The 24,074-nt window shown below is 39.7% G+C and overlaps 1 protein-coding gene and 1 pseudogene across 1 annotated transcript in view; both read left to right on the forward strand.

The window, feature by feature from the left end:
• The first annotated feature begins 103 nt into the window (after positions 1–103).
• ARHGAP21 (Rho GTPase activating protein 21) overlaps positions 104–24,074 on the forward strand; it is a 131,025-nt gene continuing 107,054 nt past the window's right edge. The window contains 2 exon segments of the mRNA XM_073885627.1: positions 104–269; positions 1,631–2,100. Of these exon segments, the coding sequence (XP_073741728.1) occupies positions 2,023–2,100 (78 nt within the window). The 5' untranslated portion in view covers positions 104–269; positions 1,631–2,022.
• Positions 18,217–18,310, forward strand: LOC112839103 (U6 spliceosomal RNA; annotated as a pseudogene).

Raw genomic sequence — 24,074 nt, forward strand, 5'->3', positions numbered from 1 at the left:
CGAGGCGAGGGGAGAGTCCGGCGGCCGCCGCCCCGCCCCACGCCCTCCCGCGGCGGCCGAGAGCCCGGGGCCGGCCGGGGCAGGTCGCGGCGGTGCCTGGGAGCGGCCGGCCGGGGGCGGCGGCCTCGGAGCGCGGCGGCGGCGGCGGCGGCGGCGGCGGGGCAGCGCCGGATCGTCCTCCTGCTCGGTCCGGCTCGCGCCGGGCGTGCGGGACGCGCTGCCTGGGGCCGGCCAGCCCCGAGTGGATCCACTCGCCCCCGCTTTCTCCGGTGCGTGTCTGTTTTACTTTCCGCCTTAGCCGAGAGGGCTCAGCGCCCGCGGGCGGGTGGAGAGCCCGGCTCGCCGCGGGCTCCCTCCCTTCCCGCCACCTCAGGCCACCCCGCCCGGCGCTGGCGCGGGGCCGGAGGGAGCCCGCGGCGGGCACCCGGCGGGGGCGGAGGGGCCGCGCCCGCGTGTGCGGAGCGAGGGAGGGCCGGAGGAAGGAGGGAAGGGCACAAAGGCCGGCGGCGGGCGCCGGGGTCCGGCCGGCCGGCCGTGGAGGAGGGGCGCCTCCCGTCCGCTCATGAATATTAACCGAGCCTGCGGCCTAGCGCGTCCCGGCCGGGCCCGGCGCCCGGCCCGCGTCCCCGCTCCTGCTCGCCGCCGCGCCTCGAAACCTGGGCCAAGCGGGCTGGGAAGGGTAAGCCCCTCGTTTTTTGTTTTTCCCCCGGGTCTCCCGACACCTTGTTTTAAAAGTACATATTTGGGTCTCCCTTCCCGGGAGATCGAGATCACCGACCCGCCTCTGGAAGGGGCGGAGGAAATAGTGGTAGGTGGGTGGTGGTTTTCTTTTTCCTTTTTTTTTTTTTTTTTTGTCTTCCCTTGGTGGCCCCAGGGAAAGGGAAAGATAGTGTGTCGAATGGTAGTTTGGGGAGCAGCAAGTAAATAAAAGTTGCCCGGGCTGCGGCTTCATTTCTGTCGCTCCAGAATAATGCCCCGGAGAGGGAGTTGCGCCCGGGTCCCACCCGCGGCCGCGCACACCTCCCCGCCCAGCCCCGCCGCGGGCCAAGCAAAACAGCCGCCTCCTCGGGGGCAGCCTCCGGGCGCAGGGGCACGGGTGCGGGCGCCCAGACTCACCCCGCCCGCCAGCAAACGCCGGCCGAGCCGGCGCTGCCCGCCTCCGAGGCTGGCTTTTTGTTTTTATTTTGGTGGGGGGTGTAGGGGAGTGAGCAGGGTTTTTGAAAAGTATTCCATTTTAATCTCGTGGGGAGAAAACTTCCGTTAAGTGTACGTATCTGGGTGATGCCCAAGAGCCTATACACTCTCTCTACTGCCCAGAAAATACATTAATTAAAATGCACTTGAAAAGGGAATTTTTTTTTTCCTGAAGGCTGCACACCAACCAGGCGTGTTTGACGCAACCACCGTGCAGTTCCGATGCTTCTCATTTTTTTTCCTGATTTATAGGTTTTTCCTTTTTTCTTTCTGTTTTGTCTGGGAGGATTATTTCCTCTTTGAGTGCGTGAGGTTCATCAGCAGGGACCGAATAATCTTCCTAAGTGTTGGAACCGCGAACTTGGTGTAGACTTGTGGCAAGGCTAAGGTCAGCGTCTGGAGAAAGTTCATGCCCTTTAACTATTCCCTGTTCCAGGAGAGATCTCTTTGGGAGCTGACGCTCGAGCCTTCGCGACCCACTCAGATTCCTCTTGGTCACGGAGTAGCGCTGGGAGGAGGAGGGGGACCGCTTTCTGCAGTTGGCCTCATTAGCTGCCAAGAAGACCCGTCTTCTTTGTTTTTTAAGTCTCGAGAAATGGACGAAGACGGTGAAGTCAGTTGAAGTCCGAAGAAATCAATCAGGGCGTTTTTGAAGGGGCCTCATAAAAACATTTCATTCCCCAGGCACATTACTTGTTTCACCAGCCCTGCACCTCCTCGGAGCCTTGTGTGGAATTCTTCCCTTTTTGGTGTGTGGTGGCATTCCGCCCCCCCCCCCCCCAATGTGGACTCCAAAGGGTTGGTCCCTTCTTTGTAATTTGAAATGAAATGATGGCCACACGTCGGACTGGTCTACCGGAGGGAGATGGTGACAAGCTCAAGGCCTGCGGGTCCCCCACCTGTGAGGTAAGCACAGAGGCAGCATCTTTGGGCCACTGTCTACAATGTGTCCTGCCGGTGGGGTGGGGTGGGATGGGGGTGGGTCAGCTGCCATGGGCCTCTGGAGAGGCTTTGGGGCCTTTGGGCTGATTTGTGGGAGTGTCCCAGCTTGACCCTAGGGCGGTGCAACCTTGCCCATTTTTGTTTCCAGGAACTTCCAGTGATTCTTCTGCAAGAAGGGTTTCTTCACTTTGAAATTCCCCATCTTGCCCATGCATCACCTCAGAGTAGGGAATTCTCCCATTTCAGGTGACTGGGAATACTGCAAGTGTCTCTCTTTTCCTTCAGTTCCCATCCTCCAGTAGATTTGGAGTTGGGCAGGTTAGGGGATGCCTTTGTGCATTTTGTGGGTATGTATGCAAGATTGGCTACCAGAGGTGGAGAGAGGGCAGCTGGTATGCTTGTTGTAACGGGACCTCAGTCTCACTTTGGCTTTGGTGGGTATTCTGGCTTGCTGTTGATGTGGATCTCTGCTCTGGGTAGAAAAACAAGTCTTTTCCCGTGGACAGTTTAAGCACAGCCCTGAAAAACAGATTTATAGAGTTGTAATTCCAACTCCCTGAAAAATCTCCTGACATTACTCTCCTCTTATTTATGCCCTTCTTTTCACTGCTCAGAAGTTCTGTGAGCTGCCCTGGGGTGTCAGGTGGCTTGCGTTGCCTTTAGACCATCATCTTTGGGAGGGCTCAGATGATTATATGCCAGGCTTCCTGAAATTTTTGAGCAGGCAGGACAGAAATCAGAAAATCCATTGATTTATGACACCCATATGCCCTGTTGCCTCTTATATTCTTTCTTTTCTTTATATATGTGTGTATATATATATTCTCTATATGTTATATTTCATTCTATAATGACTGTTTTGTGTTTACTTGGTTATTGGTTTCTGTAATTTCCTTGCTAAATGTACTAAATATTGTTACCCTTTAAACTTTACTTTTGAGCCATCTATATTTTTATTGAAGGATTGAATAGATTATAGTAACATCCCCCAAAGAGGCTTTACTCTCACTATTTCTTTTGTACCTTGTAAGTGTTAAATTTTTACTTCACGGCCATCGAAACAAGGTCTAGTTCTTGAGGGTGTGAGTTTTGGCATTTTAATAAAAATGAGTCAAGTTAAATTTTTGTTTTTAAAGCATGCAGAGAAACTTGCCTCATGTAGCTCACTTCATACTGGATTAGAAAGTTTATGCAGAAAATACAGGGAGGTGGGTACTGTACAACTCCTTGGAACTAGAAGTTTACAGTTAGAATCAGTGTTTTACTTTTTGACACCTGTAAACACCTGCTTGCAGGTAAAAACGTGATTAAGTATAACACCACAATCCTCTGATCATGGTAAACCATAATAACTCCTTTTGGAAGGCCTACCTCCAACTTGGTGATTGCTTAATGTGTATTGTAGTTACATAATAATATGTACTGTGGTCCCAAAGCCTCATTTGTCTTTGTCTTGTGAATACTTTAATTAGCATGCTATTTGCATTATATTTGCAAAAACAGTATTATTTGATTTTTTTTTTTTTTTTTGGTCATTTAAGGGATCTCCCCAAACCAAGAATTTATAATAGATACATCTTGTCCTTGGCTAGAGAGCAGTGTTTCCAGCTGCAAACTTCCTTATATTAACACTGACAGTTTCGTATTTTTTTAAGGGCTGTGAAATTTGTTTTCATTTGACTGTTACTGCTGGCATAGGCATATTATTTGTAGTTTGGGGACGAAGAAAACATTATATTGCCTGTATTTTGCTCATTTAAAGATTATACACAGAACTTGAGTTTGGTATTAAGCTATCATATTGTTTGGATTTTTAAAGAATAGGTAGGTATTTTTTGCATAATATGTGGGAATGGAAATAAAGGGGCTGTATGCGGTCAGACAGCGTTTTAAAATCTCAGCTTAAGGAGTAATTATTGCCTGTTTCATTGTTGTGTATTTAGCTCTCATTGATACTTCTGATGCACTTTAAATCTTGTGAATATTAGTGATAAAGAGAGAGTTACCACTGGAATACTTTGGGTTGATACATATTTAAGTCTTGGAACACTGCACTTAATTTTTGTGTTTAATTTTATTATAAGTATTACATTCTAGAGTTGTATCTTGGGATTGTACAGTTAGGATGGCATAGTTCTATTCATGCAGAGTTATAGACTTTGCATGTCTGCAAATAATCGTATCATTCACTCTGAGCTGGTAAGTGTGTTTTGGTGTGTGCCTGTGTACAGTCTGGTCTGTGAAGTGTTCCGACATCTCACCTTGAGTGGCTTTGCTCACAAAATCGCTTAATTTAGACCCTGAATCCTTGGTGATGTGATCACCCCTTTCATATCCTATAGAGCTCATCCTTCAAGGTTCAGCTTGCCTCTTTTTTTTTTTTAACCAAAGGTGAAAACTTATTCCTCAGCTTTTTAGACCACATTATTTTTCCTATTTTTTTTTTTTAAGATTTTATTCATTTATTTGACAGAGAGAGTGAGCGCACAAGCAGGGGGAGAGGCAGAAGGAGAGTGAGAAGCAGACTGCCCCCTGAGCAGGGATTCCCTACACAGGGCTGATCCCAGGACCCCGATCATGACGTGAGCCGAGGGCAGATGCTTAACCGCTTAACCGACTGAGCCACCCAGGCGCCCCTACTTTTCCTATTTCTAATATTTATTTTACTTTTTATCTGTAGGCAATAGTTTTGCCCAGTAATAGAATTTTTAGCACTTTCATTGTCTGTTGTTAAAACAGATGTGTTTGCTGATGCTAATCAGTATAATAATTAATTTATTTCATTTTATGTCTGGCTTCTTCATCTAGACTAAGATTATCCTATGACTAAGTATTATAGCTGATGAAAGATAATTGTAGGTTGACTTTGGAATAATGTAAGTAATACAGCAAGGCATTTTTCTGTGTATGAACTCATGAGGATTCATACTTTTGCTTTTCTTTCTGGAATACTGTGCACTTTGCTTTTATCCCAGACTCCCTTGTTCCTTCTCAGGCGCTCTTCTGCTCTCTCTCCCTCTCCCTGGGGTTCCTCTTCCTCTCTGCCCTTTCACATTGGCTTTATGTAGAGCCAGGCTTTTGCCATTCCTCTTCTCTTTTTCACTCTCTGGGTTTCATTTTACGCTCTCCCATGGCTTTAATCTGCATCCTGGGGACTCCAAATTTAGAGCTCAGTCCCAGGTTTTGTAGTTGATCTCCAGACCTATGTAGCCTTTTGCCTATTTACTAAACAGTTGTTTTGTTTTTTAATTGCCCATGGGCATTTCAAACTTAACAAATTCTACTCTTACCAGCAACCTTCCCCTCTTGCTTCTTTTAGCGAGTAGCACCGCTATCTCCTTATCTGTCTCAGGCAAACACCGGGTTATCATCCTTGACCCTTCTCTCTCCTCATTCCTCCCATCCAAAGTCCTGTCGAGTCTGCATTCCACATCCCACCGCCACTACCTGAGGTCAGGTCAGCTGCATCTCAGTGTTGAGCCACCGGCCAGCCAGGCTTCCTAACTACTTTCCCAGTTGCCCAGCCTTGAGCAGCACTCTACCCCTGCCATAGTCACAGTGCTCCTCCTGAAATCGAAGGCCGATTGTTCCGTTCCCCTGTGTAAAACAATTTTCTGGCTTCCCATTGCCTTGGGGATAAAGTTCAAACTCCTGAGAAGTCTGCAAGGACAGTAAATAATCTGGCCCACCCTTCTCATGCTGTCCATTCCACAAGCCTCTCCACTTCGGGTCCTTGCAAATGCTGTTTCCTCCCACCCTTCCTTCCACCTGCCCCTCCTCCACCCCTCTCTCCTCCATGCCTGATTTTCCTCCTCATTCTGGTCTCTTCTTCAACATCACTTCCTCAGGAAAGCCTTTCCTGACTCCAAGACGGGATTAGCTGCCCCAGAGCATTATCCCAAAACACCCTGTACTTTATCAGGAATAGTGCTTGCAAGTTTATTTATTTCTATTCCCCCCTGGACTGCCAACCCCCGTAAGAACAGGCACCGTGTTTGCTTCTCCTGTGTCGGGCTCATGGTAGGTGCTCAGTAAATAGTGTTGAATTAGTGAATATGTAGGAAGGGCTTTAATTTTTATTCACTGTCCACTTAGCTTCAGTACCCGGTACTGTCTTGATTATCCGCCTACCTCAATGATCTCTCCTTCTCACTTCTCAGTACCTGGATTTCCTCACCTTTCTGGCCTGCTAAATCTTCATGTACATCAGAGCTTGACCCTCTTTTCTTCTCTCTGTGCTCGCTTTCATGACTTTAAACATCAAGTATATACTGATAATCCATATTTATGTCTATATATTTGTGTGTGTGTGTGTGTGTGTGGTCTCCACCCGTTTGGTCTCTGTATCCCTTGAATTCAGATTCCTACGTCCACCTGACCACTCAGTCTCCACTTGAGTAGTAAAGGGGCATATCAAAAACCGAACTCCTGATTCTCTACATCTCCTCCTGCCCACCTTCCTAGTTTTCTTCTCTCCAGCACCAGCACTCCTGCCTTCCGGGTCAGGCTTCTTGGAGTGATCTTTGATCTCTCTCATGCGTACCATGCAAGTCTGGTTGACTGTCTCACAGCTTCACGTGCTTGCCAGCCTCCAGTCTGTTCACACAGGAACCAGAGTGGACCTTCTGTAAATTGGAGCATGTCACTCCTTTGCTCACAGTCCTCAGGAGGCTTCTCATTTCCCTCAGGGTTAAAAGCCGAAGTTCTTCCGTGCCCGGCAAAGCCTTGCACAGTTTGCCCTCCCACCTCCCGAATCTCACCTCCTGCTGCTCTCACTGTCCTCGCTCTGTACTAGCCATTCTGGACTCTTGTGCACACACACTGAGTATGGCATCCCCCAGAGCCTTCCCACCACTAGCTGTACCCTCCACTTGGAGCTCTGTCCCCGCTCAGGCATCCCCAGGGCTCGTTTCCTCATCTCCTGGAGGTTTTGGCCTTGAGGTCACCTGAGTGAGGCCTTTGCTGACCATTGAGTTGATTGAACCCCTCTCCCCTTCTCCCGCGACACAACCTGCCCTCCTTCCTTGCTGTGTTTTTCTCCCCTGTTACTCTCCATGTGACATGCTTATCCATCTGATTTTGCTTATTTGTTCGGGCAGATCATATATCTAAAATAAAAGTGTTAAGTGCAGTTCGTTTTGTTCACATGGTATTTTCTGTGCCAAGAAGAACGCCTAGCCCATTATTGGCCCACAAATATTTTTTCCAATGAGTGAATAATGAATCAAGACTAAGAATGTTACATTAAGACTAAAATGTTACTGAATTTGTATATGGGTACATAACATGTGAATACTTAATGTAGATTGTACAGAAGTGTGTAGGGTATGAGTATTTTGTCTTCTAGACCTCCATTTCCATTAGGACTGCTCTTCACGTCTTTGGTGCCTTTTTTCTTTGCATCTTTCCTCCCTTTGGGAAGCTGGTAACCAAGTAACAGTAACCCAGTGTGTAGCACACACGTATGAAATAATTTGCACTAAGAGGTGAGATAATGGTAATTAACACACCAGTGGATGGGGAATGAGGCTGGTGGGGAAACTATAAAAAGATAATATGCCTGTATTGGTAAAATTTTTTTTCTTAAAATGAATGGCTAATATACTAATGTTCTTTATTAAATATCTTGTAATATAAACATTTCATTACAAGTTAAAAATGATCACGACATTGATTATGACAAAATGTTAGCAGTTGTTAATTCTAGATGATGAGAATTTGGGGATTATATTGTTTTTGTATTTTCTCTTTTTTGCTTAATTCCAAAACTATGATAAAAAGACACCATTTACAGATTTTTAAAAATAGGCAATATGTTACTAGTCTTGTGGAAATGTGGTTTCTAGAAAACCTACACTGCTTAAAATAATACTTAAATACTTTTTGAAAAGGATACACACTACTCAAAGCAATACTTGAGTATTTTTTTAAAAGCATGTGTTTTTTTTCAGGGGAGGCTGAGGATTCATTCTAGGCTCGTTGTACTACCATGTAATATAACACTATTATTTAACTTTAAACATATGTTCCTTTGTATACCTGAGTCTGTATGTCAGAATACCATTGCATGTCAAAAGCTTTATGCTGCGGGTTGGGATTAAAGGTGAAGCCTGCCAGAATTCAGACTAGCAGAAGCAGCAGCAGGTATGAAGTGACATTTCAGCAGAAGTCCCGATTTGAATGGATTGGGTGGGACCCTGTCACTAGATACAGGCCATCAACAAATGAGTACCCCTGGCTGCAGAAAATTTCTCCATACATTGTCAGTGTTCCTTAGCATTCATTTTTCTAAGATAAACATTTTGTGAGGTCCTTATTCCTTGGTTACAGAATCTCTGATCCTTTCTTCATTTCTTTAGTTTCTACCAGGTCAGATAATTCTAGTATAAACGTGATAATCCGTTTCTTTTGTTCTTTGCTTTGTGAAGGGACCTGTCATCTTATGATAGTTAACAATATGGTGATTTCAGCGTGAGCAATGCTAGTGTGGGTAAAGACGCACGGATGTGTTACTGAGTGCAGCTACTTTCTGTTACAGAAAGACCATATGGGAGGCACTTGTTTTTCTTTCTGGTCTATGTGATTAGATTAGTAAACAAAAAAGTTATTGGACTTAAAGATTGTCCTGTTATTTATCTAATTTTAATTGACCATAAATAATTAAATACGTTAAATCTTATGAGCCTTCTATATGTTCTGTTGGTTTGGAGTAGGAAGACATCTTCATGTAAAAGCTTCATTTTGGATTGCTTCCACCAAAATAGTTTTTTAGTGAAGCTTCATATTCTTAAAAAAATTGAGTATTGTGCAAATAGGTTATTTCACAATAAAATCTGGAAGATGGCCTTTTGTACTTCTAAAATCATCTGAGAGACAAATGGATACACTGTACTTTGTTTTAAAAACTAAATGTAATGGAAATTGCTTTTTGTAAGTCCTCTTTTTTCGAGTTATTTATTAATATGCAAGGAATCCCATTGTGTAGATTTGTGAATAAGGGAATAGATTGAGAACCCAAATTTGATATTTCTGAATGCTCACCTACCTTTGGGAAAGTTTTTAGGCAGACCAGAGCAAGCTATTATTATCAAAAAATGGCAAGTTAAAGAGTGTATTTACTTTTCCTTAGTCACACTGGCTGCTCTTGAGTCTTTCATTTGATACTGGGCGTGGTCTTGATTCAGAATTGGTTTCTTCTGCCTTTTCCCCTTGTCGCACACCCCTCTTCTGGATCCACATCTGGCACTCAGCAATAGTGCTACATATGGAGTGCTGCTCCTGATTCCGCAACTTCTTTTTCCTTCTTTTAACCGAGTGAGGACATAGTCTCAGTCTCTTGACTTACACTCTTGTTCACTTCATTAATCTTTCATATATCTTGACAGAACGTCTTAAGAAAATCAAGATGTTCTTTTTTCTTACAATGTGGAGAGTATCCTTAAGTATCAATAGATAGAAAGCTGGATTTGTGATTACATTTCTCCTGGATATGTCTTATCTCCTATGATCTTGGGGATTAATAGGCATCATTTTTTTTTTAAGCCTCAAGCTATCTAGGCATCTTTAATCCCCAGAAGTTTGCTAATAAGTAAAGATTCTATATTTAAAAGAACTTGTGTTAGCTTGGTCAATGAGCCTTACTTTCTCCTCTGGGTTCTGTGTATCGGCTTCTGGAAACATACCCACCTAGTGAATGTGAAGGGAAGGAAATGCTCTGGGTACCAGTCTAAATCAGATATTTATTATAATGCTTTTAGGAAATGTTTTCAATTTACTTTTTTTTTCATTTAATGATATATTATAGACACTGTTTTCTGCCGATAGGGAAGATATATACAGTTGACCCTGAGCAGCACAGGTTTGAACTGTGTGGGTCTACTTACATGCGGATATTTTTTAACAAAAACAAGACAGTACTGTAGATATATTTTCTTTTCTTTATGATTTTGTTAATAACATTTTTTCTGTAGCTTACTTTACTGTAAGAATACACTATATAATACATATACAAAATGTTTTAATCAACTGTGTGTCATCAGTAAGGTGTCCAGTCAACAGTAAGTTTTGGGGAATAGAGAGTTATACAGAAATTTTGAACTATGTGGGTGGGGGTCAGCACCTCTTCTGTACATGTGGGTCTCTCTATGTAGATGGATAGTGGATAAATAGACATATACACACTTAGACACACACACGTATGTATATCTTACCAATTTTGTAAATGGAGGAAAAGAAACTTAGAAAGCACTGTACAAAGGTATTATTTTTTAAGATTTTTATTTATTTATTTGACAGAGAGAGAGAGACAGCGAGAGAGGGAACACAAGCAGGGGGATTGGGGGAGGGAGAAGCAGGCTTCCCGCTGAGCGGGGAGCCCGATGCGGGGCTCCATCCCAGGACCGTGGGATCATGACCCGAGCCGAAGGCAGACACTTAACGACTGAGCCACCCAGGAACCCCTGTACAAAGGTATTTTTAAGGATTGTAATATGGGAAAGAGATAAGATTTATTTTGTATGGCTATGAAGGACAGAGCTAGGATCAGTGGATAGATAGATGAGCCAATTTATTCAGCTCAGTATTCAGAAGAAAAAATTTTTTAATAGAAGGTAACAGACTGAATGTATTCTTTGCAGATAGGTTGACCTTCACTTGGGGAATAACAGACAGAATTCCTGTGTTGGTAGGAATTTAAGTCAGGCAAATCTGGGTGATTATTAGAATCACTTGGACAACTTATAAAACCACAGATTCTTCTTTCCACCTTTAAGCTAATGAATTAGAATCCCTGGAAGTGAGACTGAAAAGCCTTAACTTTTAAAAAGATCCGCTGGTGACCTTCCAAGTTTGAGAAAAACAGGACTAAAAGACATTCATAGCTCCTTCCAAAGTCTGAATTCTTACGGTACCCTGATTTTGGAATTTTTCTGACCAAATTGAAATCAGTGTAAAGAAAACAGGCAAAAATATGGAGAGAAAGTTTAAATGACTAAACAAGTGAAAATTTCAAGATTAAAATTGTAATTATTTTTCTCCTATTTGTAATCATATGTATTTCTACATGTCATTAGTATTCCGAAGTAATATTCTTCTCGGATAAAATAAACTTCATGTCAAAGAGCACTTTAAAATTCAGCAGTGATACGTGTCACACATTTTTGTGTGTATGTTATACTTTGATCAAAAGTTAACATTTTTAAGGCGATAGAGCTCGGACTCTGGTCATATTGAAGCTATAGTTACCTTTTAGCTGTATTATAAAAGTCATTTGTTTAATGTCATTTACAGAAGCGTATATTTAAGCAAGTAACTGTTAGAATAATTTCTCTAGTGCGTCTTTTAGTCATTTGTTCATGTTAACTATCAAGAATAGGAAAAGTTACAATGGAATAAAATATGTATATACTTATTCTCTCTCTGTATGTGCCCTTTCATATTTGTCATTCATATATATATATATATCTATGGTGCTCTTAAGTATACATTATGAAGGGTTTCAGAAGGTATTCTGACGTAATAATAACAAACAAATCATCAACAGAAGAATTCTCTCTACATACCCCCCCTCATCTAACACCAGCAGCTCTCCTGTCTGTCCGTTGAATCAGTCTTGTCTTTCAATCTCATGGAATGTGAGATACACTGGATAACACAATGCAAATACAATGTAAGCTAATTACAGAGTCCACTTGCCAACTCTTTAAAAGAAGCAGGATTTCTTGAAGTCATCGAAAGTGGTGTTGGAGAAGGAGCAAAGCCACTGGCAAGATAGGGAGGATCTGGCAGAGTGAGACCAGTAAGCAAATGAAGGAGGCATAACTGAGGTTGATAGGCATCTCAAGAGAGAATGATTTGAATTCAAAGGATTAAGAGAAGCCTTTGAGAAAACTGTGATGGCATATATGCAATGTATTTCTTGTCTTGTAGGAAGTGATGTTTAGTTTAGACCCCATGCTTGAATCTGTTTCAAGAGACACTAAAAAGCAGATATGACTATATCAATAGAAGAAGGAATGGCAGTGGTGAATGGATTTCTCTTTCGCTTTCTTTTCCTAGGATAAAGACAGTGCCTCTGAGTTAATAGGAAATCCCAGCTTCCCTAGTTGACTTGGATATAAAGCTGTTTAAACAGAGGTCCAGCGCTGCTTCTTCAAAGTTCCGCCTGTTGTACTAGGTGTTAGACACCCAAATATTTTAGAGTTCTGAATATTTTACATACCTTTATTGAGGTATGATTGATATGTAAAAAGCTTACATATTTAATGTGTACAACTCTGGGTTTGGGGATAAGTATACACCATGAAACCATTCCCTCCATGAAGGCCATAAACATAATCATGACCTCAAGTTTCCTCTTGCCCCTGTATTAATGTTACTGCAATTTTTGTGTGTGTGTGGTAAGAGCTCTTAACATAAGATCTACCCTCTTAGCAAATTTTAAGTATACAGTATTGTTAGCTATAAGCACTAAGCTCTGGAGTAGGTCTCCAGAATCTTGCATAAGTGAGACTTCGTACCCTTTGACAATCACCTCCCCATTTCCCCTACTTCCTAGCCCCTCGCAATGTACTCTCTTTTTCTGTGAGTCTATTTCAGATTTCACATATAAGTGAGATCATACAGTATTTATCTACTTTTCCATGACTTGCTTATTTCACTTAGCATAATATTCTCCAGGTTCACTCATGTTGTCACAAATGGCAGGATTTCTTTCTTTTTTAAGTCTGAATAATATTATCTTCGAGATCCTGATTTCAGTTCTTTTGGATAAGTACCCAGAAGTGGGGTTGCTGGATCATATGATAGGTCTATTTTTACTTTTTTGAGGCGCCTCCATATAATGGCTATACTAGTTTACATTCTCAGCAACAGTGTGCCAGGGTTCTCTTTTTTTCCCCCATTTTCACTAACACCGTTTGCTTTTTTTTTTTTTTTTTTAGTAATAGCCATTCTAACAGGATGAGGTGATATCTCACTGTGGTTTTGGTTTGCATTTTCCTGATGATTAGTGAGGTTCAGCACCCCTTGCATGCGTATTGGCCATTTGTGTATCTTTGTAGAAATGTGTGCTTAGGTCCTTTGCCCATTTTTTAATTGATATACTTTTTTGTTTTGTTTTTTTTAGCTGCCTTCATTTCTGCCTCTCTCTAGTTTTGGCTGCCTAGAGCACCAGTAATGCCTTAGCAAAATGTGCAGTTGATTAAAAATCATACTAGTAGGTACAGTTACACTATAGACTTAGTGGGAGAGACTAAGTACGCCTGGAGCCTTTTTGGGGTGGTATGAGCCAAACTAGAATCCCTAGATGAAGATAGTGACAGAACTTCATATTGTAATCATAGTTTATGGTTACTAGAACTGCATCTGCTCTAGACAAGAGATAATGCAAATTGTCTTCAGTTTAGGTGAGGAATTTGGAAGAAGAGTCATTTTTCCCTATTTAATCCTTAGCTTCTGTCACCACTCTTGGCTGTCTCTGTTTGATCATAATCTGGTATCAACTCTTACTTTAAACTAGTTACTAAAATATTGTGTTTGGATCAAGTGGGATCTCTAGGAAAAAGGTCGGCAGATACTTAAGGCTCTGAACTTTTCATATATATTCAGGATGCATAAGGATACCAAAAACACATGGCTTAGAAAGTGGATACTACTTGATTTTGCCAAACTGTGGTGAAATGTTTAGCATATTTTTGACAGTGTGTCTTTTCTAGTTGGCTTTGAATTGACAGCCGACCAGATAACGACTTTATGTCAGTCTCTGAAAAGGATTTCAAACTTTAGAATTCAGTTCATGTGATTAAGAGGGAAAACATAAAATGCCAATAATCAGGAATAAGAGGAGGCATCATTCAGAGCCTGCAGACATTAAAAAGATAAAAAGGGAATATTATGAACAACCTTATGTCTGTGAATTTGACAATTTAGATGAAATGAGCAGATTTTGTGTAAGGAATCTGTACCCATTCAGATCTGTTTGTGTATATGGGGGGAGTGGGTTCCCAAACCAAGCCATTCTCCAACATCAGCTGGGTATTCTACCATTCAACTCAATTCTGACACTGTCTACTTGGAGATAACAACACCATAGCATCAGATCCCACAGATTAAGGGCTCAGTCCTATAAGACTGCCCCCTCACCCTTTAGCCACCCATTGCGAATCCAGGTTTGTTGCCTGATCCACCAGCTGTAGATGGCTGTAGATCGGAGGTTCCAACACCCCCCCCTTGAGTTCAGTTAATTTGCTAGAATGACTCACAGAACTCAGAGAAACATATTACTGACTAGATCACTGGTTTCTTATAAAAGAATATAACTCAGGAACAGCCAGATGGGAGAGAGGCATGGGGCAAGGTACTGGGAAAGGTGTAGAGCTTCCATGCCCTCTCCAGGCACACTGCTCTCCCCAAATCCTCTCGGGTTCAGCAGCCTGGAAGCTTTTGAACCCCATCCTTTTGGATTTTTATGGAGGCTCCATTACATGTGCATAATTGATTACATGATTAGCCATTGCAAATGATTTGAGCTCCAGCCCCTTTCTCCTCCCCTGAGGTCAGAGGGGTGGGATTGAAAGTTCCACTCTCTAATCATAGGTTTGGTTCTCTTGGCAACCAGGCCCTATCCTTAGGTGCCGTCCAAAAGTCACCTCATTAACACAACAAAAGACACCTTTGTTGCTCTTACCACTTAGGAAATTCCAAGGGTTTTAGGAGCTCTGTGCTGGGAATGGGGATGAAGACCAAATATGTATTTCTTACTGTAAATCACAATATTACACCTTGAGAGATACAAATTACCAAAACTGCCTCAGGAGAAATAAAAAAAAAAATCTGACTAGTGCCATATATGTGAAAGAAATTGAATTTGTAGTTAAAAACCTACCCACAAAGAAGACTCCAGAACATGATGGCTGCAATGACATATTCTATAACATGTTTGAGGAAGAAATCATACCAATTCTATACAAACTTTTAAAACGAAGTGGAGGGAACATTTCCCATCTCCTTTTTATGAGGCCAGTATGAGCCTGGTAATTACCAAACAAGAACATTATAAGGAAAGGAATTCAGACCAATAACCCTCATGGTTGTAGATACAAAAATTCTTAACAAAATGTTAGCAAGTTAAATCTATCAATATATGAAGAGGATAATAATGTCATGATTAACTTGAAGTTATCCCAAAAGTGAAAGATTGTCATTTTAACATATTAATAATTAACAGTTTAACAGGATACAATAAAGGAGAAAATTCATATGATCATCCACTCATCAGTAGATGCAGAAAAAAGCATTTGACAAAATTTAACACTCATTCATCATAAAATCTCTCAGAAAACTGGGAATATAAAGAAATTTATCCAATCATACTTGGAGAAATATTGAATACTTTACTGCTAAGGTCAGGAACAGGGTGAGGGTGTCTGCTCTCAATACTTCTATTCAACAATATTATGGAGTCTCTACTTAATGTAATAAATCATGAAAAAGAAATCGAAGGAAGGAAAAAGGGAAGGAAGAAGTAAAAATCTTTATTTGCAGACAGTGTGATTGTGCACATAGAACACTGTAAGGGATCTACCAAAAACACTTCTCAGAACTAGCAGATTTTTCATAAGATACAAGGATACAAGGCTACTGTACAAAAATCAGTGTATTTCTATGAAACAACTGGGAAATGAAATAAAAATAATACCCTTATTATTTTAACAGATTGAAGACAGCCTAAATAAATGGAGAAATATACTATGTTTATGGATTGGAAGACTCAGTATTATTAAGATGTGACTTAGCCACAAATTGCTGTATAAATCCAACTCAATTCCAATTAAATTCCAGCAAGGTTTAACAAATTTTTTTATTAGAAATAGATAAGCTAATTCTAAAATTTATTTGGAAATTCAAAGGACACAGAGTAACCAAAACAGTTTTGAAAAAGATTAGTTTTATATTATTTATATTATTATTTTATAATATGCAAAGCTACAAAAATTAAGATAGTATAGAATTGGTTTAATGATAGATACATATAATAATGGAAGGCAGTGGAGAGTTGGGATACTCGTGTAAACATGATCATTTGAATTCAGTGGGGTGATTTGAGTGGTACTGAACAAGTAGATATCCATATGGACAAAAATGAACCTTTATGTCTACCTTACATCACAGAAAAGTTAACCCCAATTAGATCACTGACATACATGTAAAAGCTAAGACAGTAAAACTTCTAGTCAAGAACAAAATATATATGACTTCGGGGGTAAACAGTGAGTTCTGAGACGGGACACAAAAAGCACTAACCAGAAAAGAAACAAAAGGATAAATTGGATTTCATCAAAATTAAAAACTTGTGCTCTTTGTGAAACACCATTAAGGTGAAAAGTAAAGCCATAGGTGGGGAGAAAATATTTGTAAAACATGTATCTGATCAAGGACCTGCTTCCAGACAACCCAGTTTTTAAAAAGGGTAAAAGAGAGATGAATTGTGTATCAGCACATGAAAAGATGTTCAATAGCATCAGCCAGTAGGGGAAAAAATGCAAATTAAAACTACAATGAACTACCACTGTACTCCCACTAGAATAGCTAACATTAAGAAGAATAAAAATACAAAGGGTTATTGGGTATGTGGGGCAACTGAACTCAGACATTGTGAGAGGGATGTAAAATGACATAGCCACTTAGGACAATATTTTGGCAGTTTTCAGAAGTGAAGCATATATTTATTATGTGGCCCACTCCTAGGGACTTACTCAAGGGAATTGAAAACAATGTCCACAAAAAGACTTGTACATGAATGTTCATTAACAGCTTTTTTTTTTTTAAAGATTTATTTATTTATTTGAGAGAGTGAGAATGAGAGAGAAAGAGCACATGAGAGGGGGGAGGGTTAGAGGGAGAAGCAGGCTCCCCGCTAAGCAGGGAGCCCAATGCGGGACTCGATCCAGGGACTCCAGGATCATGACCTGAGCTGAAGGCAGTCGCCCAACCAACTGAGCCACCCAGGCGCCCCTCTTTAACAGCTTTATTCATAGTATTCCCAAATTTGAAACTGCCCAAAATCCATCAACAGACAAATTGTGGTATATCCATGTAATGGAATACTACTCAGGAATTTAAAAAGAACAAACTGTTGATATACTCAGTACCATGAATGTATCTCAGAATGCTAAGAAAAAAGCCTGAGTTGGAAGAGTACATGATTCTACTTACATAAAAATTGCAGAACTGAGTAAACTAATCTATAGTGAGAGAGAGTAGATCAGTGGTTGCCTGGAGCTGGGAAGGCTTTGATTGCAAAGAAGCATGAAGGGAGTTGGGGAGATGAAAATGTTCTTGATTATATGGTGGCTGTGGTTCTATGAATGTGTACAGTGGCCAGAATTCATTGAACTGTACATTTTAAAGGGGTACACTCATATATAAATTAAACTTCACTAAAATTTGTTTTAAAAAAGACCAGTTTGACCACACCAGATTTTGGTGAAGATGTAGAGCAACTGGACCTCTGATAGATTGCTGATGGGAGTGTAAAATGGTACAATGTTTTTAAAAGTTCACCATATACCTACTTTATGATCTAGCATTTTCATTCCTACATAATTACTCCCAAGGGAAATAAAATACATGTTCACACGAGAGACTTGTTTAGGAATGTTCATAACAGCTTTATTCATGATGGCTTCAAACCAGAAACAACTCATTGTGTATTAATAGGAAAATAGATTTTCATATATTCCTACTGTGGAATACTTTTTGGCAATAAAAAGCAGAAGATTATGTATACATGCAGCAATATGGATGAATATTAATATCAATAGCAAGATAAATGAATATTACCTCTGGGGGTAAGGGAGGAGACTTCCAGAATGACTAGGAGGACACACAGGAAACTTCCTGGGGGTGATAGAAATGTTCTGTCTCTTGAGGTTAGGGTGAATTACTTAGATACATGCATTTGTAACATACCATGAACTGTATACTTAAGAGCTATGCTTTATAAGAGTTAAACATTGTGCATAAATATTTATGCCCCAATTAAAATATATGAAAAATACGAATTAAAAATTATATAAAACACTGCTCACTTGAGCAGCACATATACTAAAATTGGAACAATACAGAGAAGATTAGCATGGCCCCTGCACAAAGATGACACATATCATATTTTTTTAAATGCAAAACCAGGAAAAAAGCTAAAATATAATGAGAAACAATGGACAAAACTAAGTAACGGCTGACATTAAACACCTTGGCTACTACTGGAATATTAGTTTTGTCTTCTCTCACTCTCAAATCCTCCAACTTTATACACACACACACACACACACATTTAAAGATTTTTATTTATTTATTTGAAAGAGAGAGAGCACGAGCAGGGGGCAGGGTCAGAGGGAGAGGGGGAAGCAGATTCCCTGCTGAGCAGGTAGCCCAACGTGGGACTCGATCCCAGTACCCAAGGATCATGACCTGAGCCAAAGGCAGGTACTTAACCAACTGAGCCACCCATGTGCCCCCCTCCCACTATATTTTTTAAAAAGAAGGAAATCAAAATACTTTTAGCTTCTGTGATTTCTAAGATCTAATTTCAAAGCTTTTTTTGAGAACGGTCAGGGAGAGAGTTGCTGTACCTTTCAGAAAGTTGCCTTCTTAAAATTTTAATTTATAGCTCTAATATCATATGTTAGATCATATCATTGGACTTCTCTCATCCTCCTAAGTAGTTTAGCAAAATTCTTAAGTTTTGTTTTTCGATAGAGAACATTTTTAATTTTTTTCCTTAATTGTAGGTAACATTGAAAACATATATAATTGAATATGAAAAATAATTGAAAAATTACGTGTTCTATAGATTTTAAGTTACAAAATGTTGATATGTCTTGGGTTTAGAGACTGGCATACAACTATTAGGCAATTTAATTTTATCTAAGCCTTTGATTCTTTTCGAAGCCTACCTAAATAAGTAAACTTCTCTGAATACAATTTGTAAAAAAAAAAAAAAAAAAAAATCGTAGTTGATTTGTTTGCTTATGAAAGTATTATACTTAATTACTATGGTACTAGATTCTTATGTAGGTAAAAGTTGTAACATTTCCCTTAACTATGACAAGTAATTATATTTTTTTATTGGTTCAGAAATTCTTGATTAACTTTTTTTTTATTGTGGTAAAATACACATAATATAGAATTTACCATTTTAACCATTTTTACATGTACAATTAACTGTATTAAGTACATTCACAGTATTGTGTAATGATTATCACTATTTCCAGAACATTTTCATCATCCCAAACAGAAACGTTGTACTCAGTGAGTCATAATTCCCCATTCCCCCTAACCCCTAGTAGTCTCTATTCTGCTTTTAATATGCATTTGCCTATAGTAGGTATCTTGTATAAGTGGAATCATACAATAATTGTCCTGTTGTGCCTGGCCTATTTCACTTAGCATGGAGTTTTCAAGGTTCACCTGTTACAGAATGTATCAGAACTCATTCCTTTTTATGGCTGAGTAATACTCTTTTGTTTGTACGTACTATATTTTCCTATCCATCTGTTGATGTACATTTGGGTTGTTTTCACCTTGACTGTGGTGAATAATGCTGCTATAAGTATTATACCTAAGTTTCTGTTTGAGTCCCTGTTTTTTTTTTTTAATTTTATTTATTTATTTGAGAGAGAGAATGACATAGAGAGAGCATGAGAGGGGGGAGGGCCAGAGGGAGAAGCAGACTCCCTTTGTCCCTGTTTTTAATTCTTTTGATTATATGCTCAGACATGGAATTGCTGGGTCACATGGTAGTTCTGTGTTTAACATTTTGGGGAACTGCCAAACTGTTTTCCACAGTGGCTTACTATTTTATATTCCTACCAGCAGTGTATGAGCATTGCAGTTTCTCTACATCCTCATCAGTACTTGTTATTTTCCATTTAAAAAAAAACTTTTTTAAAATTATCGCCAGCCGGTATATGTATGAAGTGTTATCCAATTGTGGTTTTGGTTTGTATTTCCATAACGACTAATGATGAGCATCTTTTCACGTGCTTTTTGGCCGTTTATTTGTCTTGTTTGCAAAATGTCTATTTAGGTCTTTGCCCATCTTTAGATTGGGTATGTTTTTTGTTGTTAACTTGTAGAAGTTTCTCATATATTCTGGATATCAATCCTTTATCAGATATATGACTTAACAAATATTTTCGCCCATTTTGTGTGTTTTCTTTTCACTTTCTTGATAGTGTCCTTTAATGCATAAATTTTTTTTTAAGATTTTTTTTATTTGACAGAGACACAGCAAGAGAGGAACACAAGCAGGGGGAGTGGGAGAGGGAGAAGCAGGCTTCCCGCTGAGCAGGGAGCCCGATGCGGGGCTCGATCCCAGGACCCTGGGATCACGACCCGAGCCGAAGGCAGATGCTTAACGACTGAGCCACCCAGGTGCCCCTAATGCATACAATTTTTAATTTTTATGAAGCCCAATTTATCTTTCTCTTTTGTTGCCTATGCTTTTGACATCATAAGTAAGAAACGGTTGCCAAATCCAAGGTCATGAAGATTTTTCACAGTGTAATCTTCTAAGAGTTTTATAGTTTTAGCTCTTAAATTTATGTCTTTGATCCATTTGGGGCCAACTTTTCTATACAGTTATGATTTCATTCTTGTGGGTATCCAGTTTTCTCAGTACCATTTGTTTGAAAATCGATCCTTTCCCCATTGAATGGTCCTGGCACTGAATTGAAGATCAATTGACCAGATATGTGAGAATTTATTTCTGGGCTCTCTAATCTGTTCCATTGTTCCATAGATCTATACTGTGCTACAGATTATTGCAGTTTTGTAGTAAGTTTTGAAAGTGGGGAGTGTGAGTCTTTCAACTTTGTTGTTATTGTTGTTTTGTTGTTATTTTTTTTTTTAACATTACTCATTTCTCATCGTGAAAAGTGTACTCTTCAATCCCCCTCATCTATTTCACCCATCCCCCCCCATTCCCCTCTGGTAACCATATATTTGTTATCTATAGTTAAGAATCTGTTTCTTGGTTTGTCTCTCTCTCTCTCTTTTTTCTTTGCTCATTTGTTTTGTTTCTTAGATTCCATGTATGAGTGAAATCATAGGGTTATTTGTCTTTCTCTAATTTTGCTTAGCATTATACTCTCTACCTCTATCCATGTTGTTGCAAATGGCAAGATTTCATTCTTTTTTATGGCTGGAATAATATTCCATTGTATATATATATATACCACATCTTCTTTATCCATTCATCTGTAAATGGACACTTGGGCTGCTTCCATAATTTGGCCAATGTAAATAATGCTGCTATAAACAGAGGAGTGCATGTATCCCTTTGAATTAATGTTTTTGTATTTTTTGGGTAAATACCCAGTGGTGCAGTTACTGGATTGTAGGCAGCTCTGTTTTTAACCTTATTTATTTATTCATTTATTCATTCATTCATTCATTCATTTGGCTCCACACCTAATGTGGGGCTCGAATTCATGACCCTGAGAGCAAGAGTTGGATGCTCTACTAACTGAGCCAGCCAGGTTCCCCTATTTTTAAGCTTTTGAGGAACCTTCATACTGTTTCCCACAGTGCCTGCACCAGTGTGTGTTCCCACCAACAGTGCACCAGGGTTCCTCTTTCTCCACATCCTCACCAACACTTGTGATTTCTTGTGTTTTTGATTTTATCCATTCTGACAGGTGTGAGGTGATAGCAGATTATACTTTTGATTTACATTTCCCTGATGATGAGTGATGTTGAGCATTTTTTTTTCATGTGTCTGTTGGCTCTCTGTCTTGTTTGGAAAAATGTCTGTTGATGTCTTCTGCCCATTTTTAAATTGGATTATTTGGATTTTGGATGTTGAGTTATATAAGCTCTTTATAGATTTTGGATACTAGCCCTTAACTGTATATGTGATTTGCAAATATCTTCTCCCATTTAGTAGGCTGCCTTTTAATTTTGTTGATTGTTTACTCCACTGTGTAGAAGCTTTTTATTGTGATGTAGTCCTGGTGGTTTATTTTTGCTTTTTTTTTTTTTTAAGATTTTATTTATTTATTTGAGAGAGAGAGAGAGAGAGCACGAGTGGGGGGAAGGGCAGAGGGAGAAGGAGAGAGAATCCAAACCAGACTGTGCACTGAGCGTGGACCCTGCCACAGGGCTTGATTCCATGACCACAAGATTACGACCTGAGCTGAAACCGAGTCAGACGCTTAACCGACTAAGCCACCCAGGAGCCCATAGTTTTGCTTTTATTTCTCTTGAGATATATCTAGAAAAACTTTGCTATGGCCAATGTCAGAAAAGTTACTACCTGTGCTCCCTTCTAGGATTTTTAGGGTTTCAGGTCTCATATTCAGGTCTTTAATTCATTTTGAGTTTATTTTTATGTATGATGTAAGAAAGTGGTCCAGTTTCATTCTTCTGCAGGTATCTGTCCAGTTTTCCCAGCACCATTTGTTGAAGAGACTTTCATTTTCCCATTGCATATTTTTTTATGGTGGTGGTTTTGCTTTTTTCCAGATAGTGTTAACAGGCAAGGTCAGGAAAAAGTGAATTTGTTTCTGTTAGATTAACTGTGTATATTTCTAGAAGACTTTGTTTGCCAGATGGTCTCAAACCTCTAGTAGGAAAAGAGGCCAATTGGATTTTTTGGTTTTAGAGCAAAAATATAGACCATCAGAATAGATTCCTAATAGCTGGAAATAAAAGAGTAGTTAAGTCTTCGCAAAGGGTGATATGGTTGTTAAAGAGCCGTATAGTTTATACTTGTTTTGCCTAAAAATATATAATTAGTTATAACTATAACTATAAAAATAGTTAATTAGTAGCCCTTTGATCTCTAGCTTGGGATATTTATTTGTCTCCAGTTTTGAGTGTCACAGTCTTTTAATATTCTTTATTCCTGTTGCACTTTAGGTATTTATATTATTGACATTTACTAGCCTTTTATTTAATCTTAATATACTTTTGGTAAGTGCTAGGCTGTAATGTCTGTTTCCTGGAAACATACAGTGAGACAAGTAGATTTTAGATAACTTTTTAGGGTTTTAAGAGAGAACACTGAACCCTTATTAAGTACCTTAAAATTTTTATTTACCTCATTTAATCCTGACAGCCACCGTAAATCATATATAAAAAAGAAATGTTTTTCTGAAGAAAAAGTTCATTTAAAGCTGAATGACTGTGATGGGATTTAAAGTACATATACTTCTTCCACATAATGTCTTACTGTCCAACATGGAACATTGATTCAAAGCAAATGGCAGGTCCATCGTCCCTTGAGTATATGTGAAGTCTGAAGTGTTTTCATGTCTGTTCATGTCCATTTTGCTTGAAATGCCTTTCTCATGTCTTGTCATTTAGGTAAATCCCACACTTCTTTCAAAATTTGGCTCAGATCTTACCCGCTTGTAGAGCTTTCTTTGACCTTAGTGACCTCAGGTGAAAAAGATGGTCCCAGTTCAGGGTCGATGGTCTTGCTTTCTGTGGTCTTCTTCCCCCGTTCTTTTTTTCTTTTGGATTCCTGCTGTCTCATTACCCTTATTTCCAGTGCTGTTTGTGCAGATCTATAATCTGTTATCCAAAATTCTTGGGTTTTTCAGATTTTAGAAATGTCAGATAATGCAGGTTCTCTCAGTAATTTCTGCTGAAAATGTATGACTATTTATCCTCTGGGGAATAAATAAAAGCTTAGACAGAGCTTCGTGTTAGCTCAGGTCAGGGCAGGTTTTGCCATCAATGAGTTAGAAAAATATTTCAGGGATCTTTGAATTTCACAAGTGTCAATATGGGATTATAGATGGGTATTAACTAATTTTTTAGGAGTATAAACTGTATGTTGGGAAAGGAGTTCCACCTCCTTTCAGAGGTGGTCTGCGTGTGTATATATGTATTTATGTATTTATCTGCCTATCTGTCTAGTATTATTAGCT

Source organism: Callorhinus ursinus, unplaced genomic scaffold (genome assembly GCF_003265705.2).
Source record: "Callorhinus ursinus isolate GAN/ISIS: 27379988/994484 unplaced genomic scaffold, GSC_fseal_2.0 scaffold63, whole genome shotgun sequence".
NCBI lineage: Eukaryota > Metazoa > Chordata > Mammalia > Carnivora > Otariidae > Callorhinus > Callorhinus ursinus.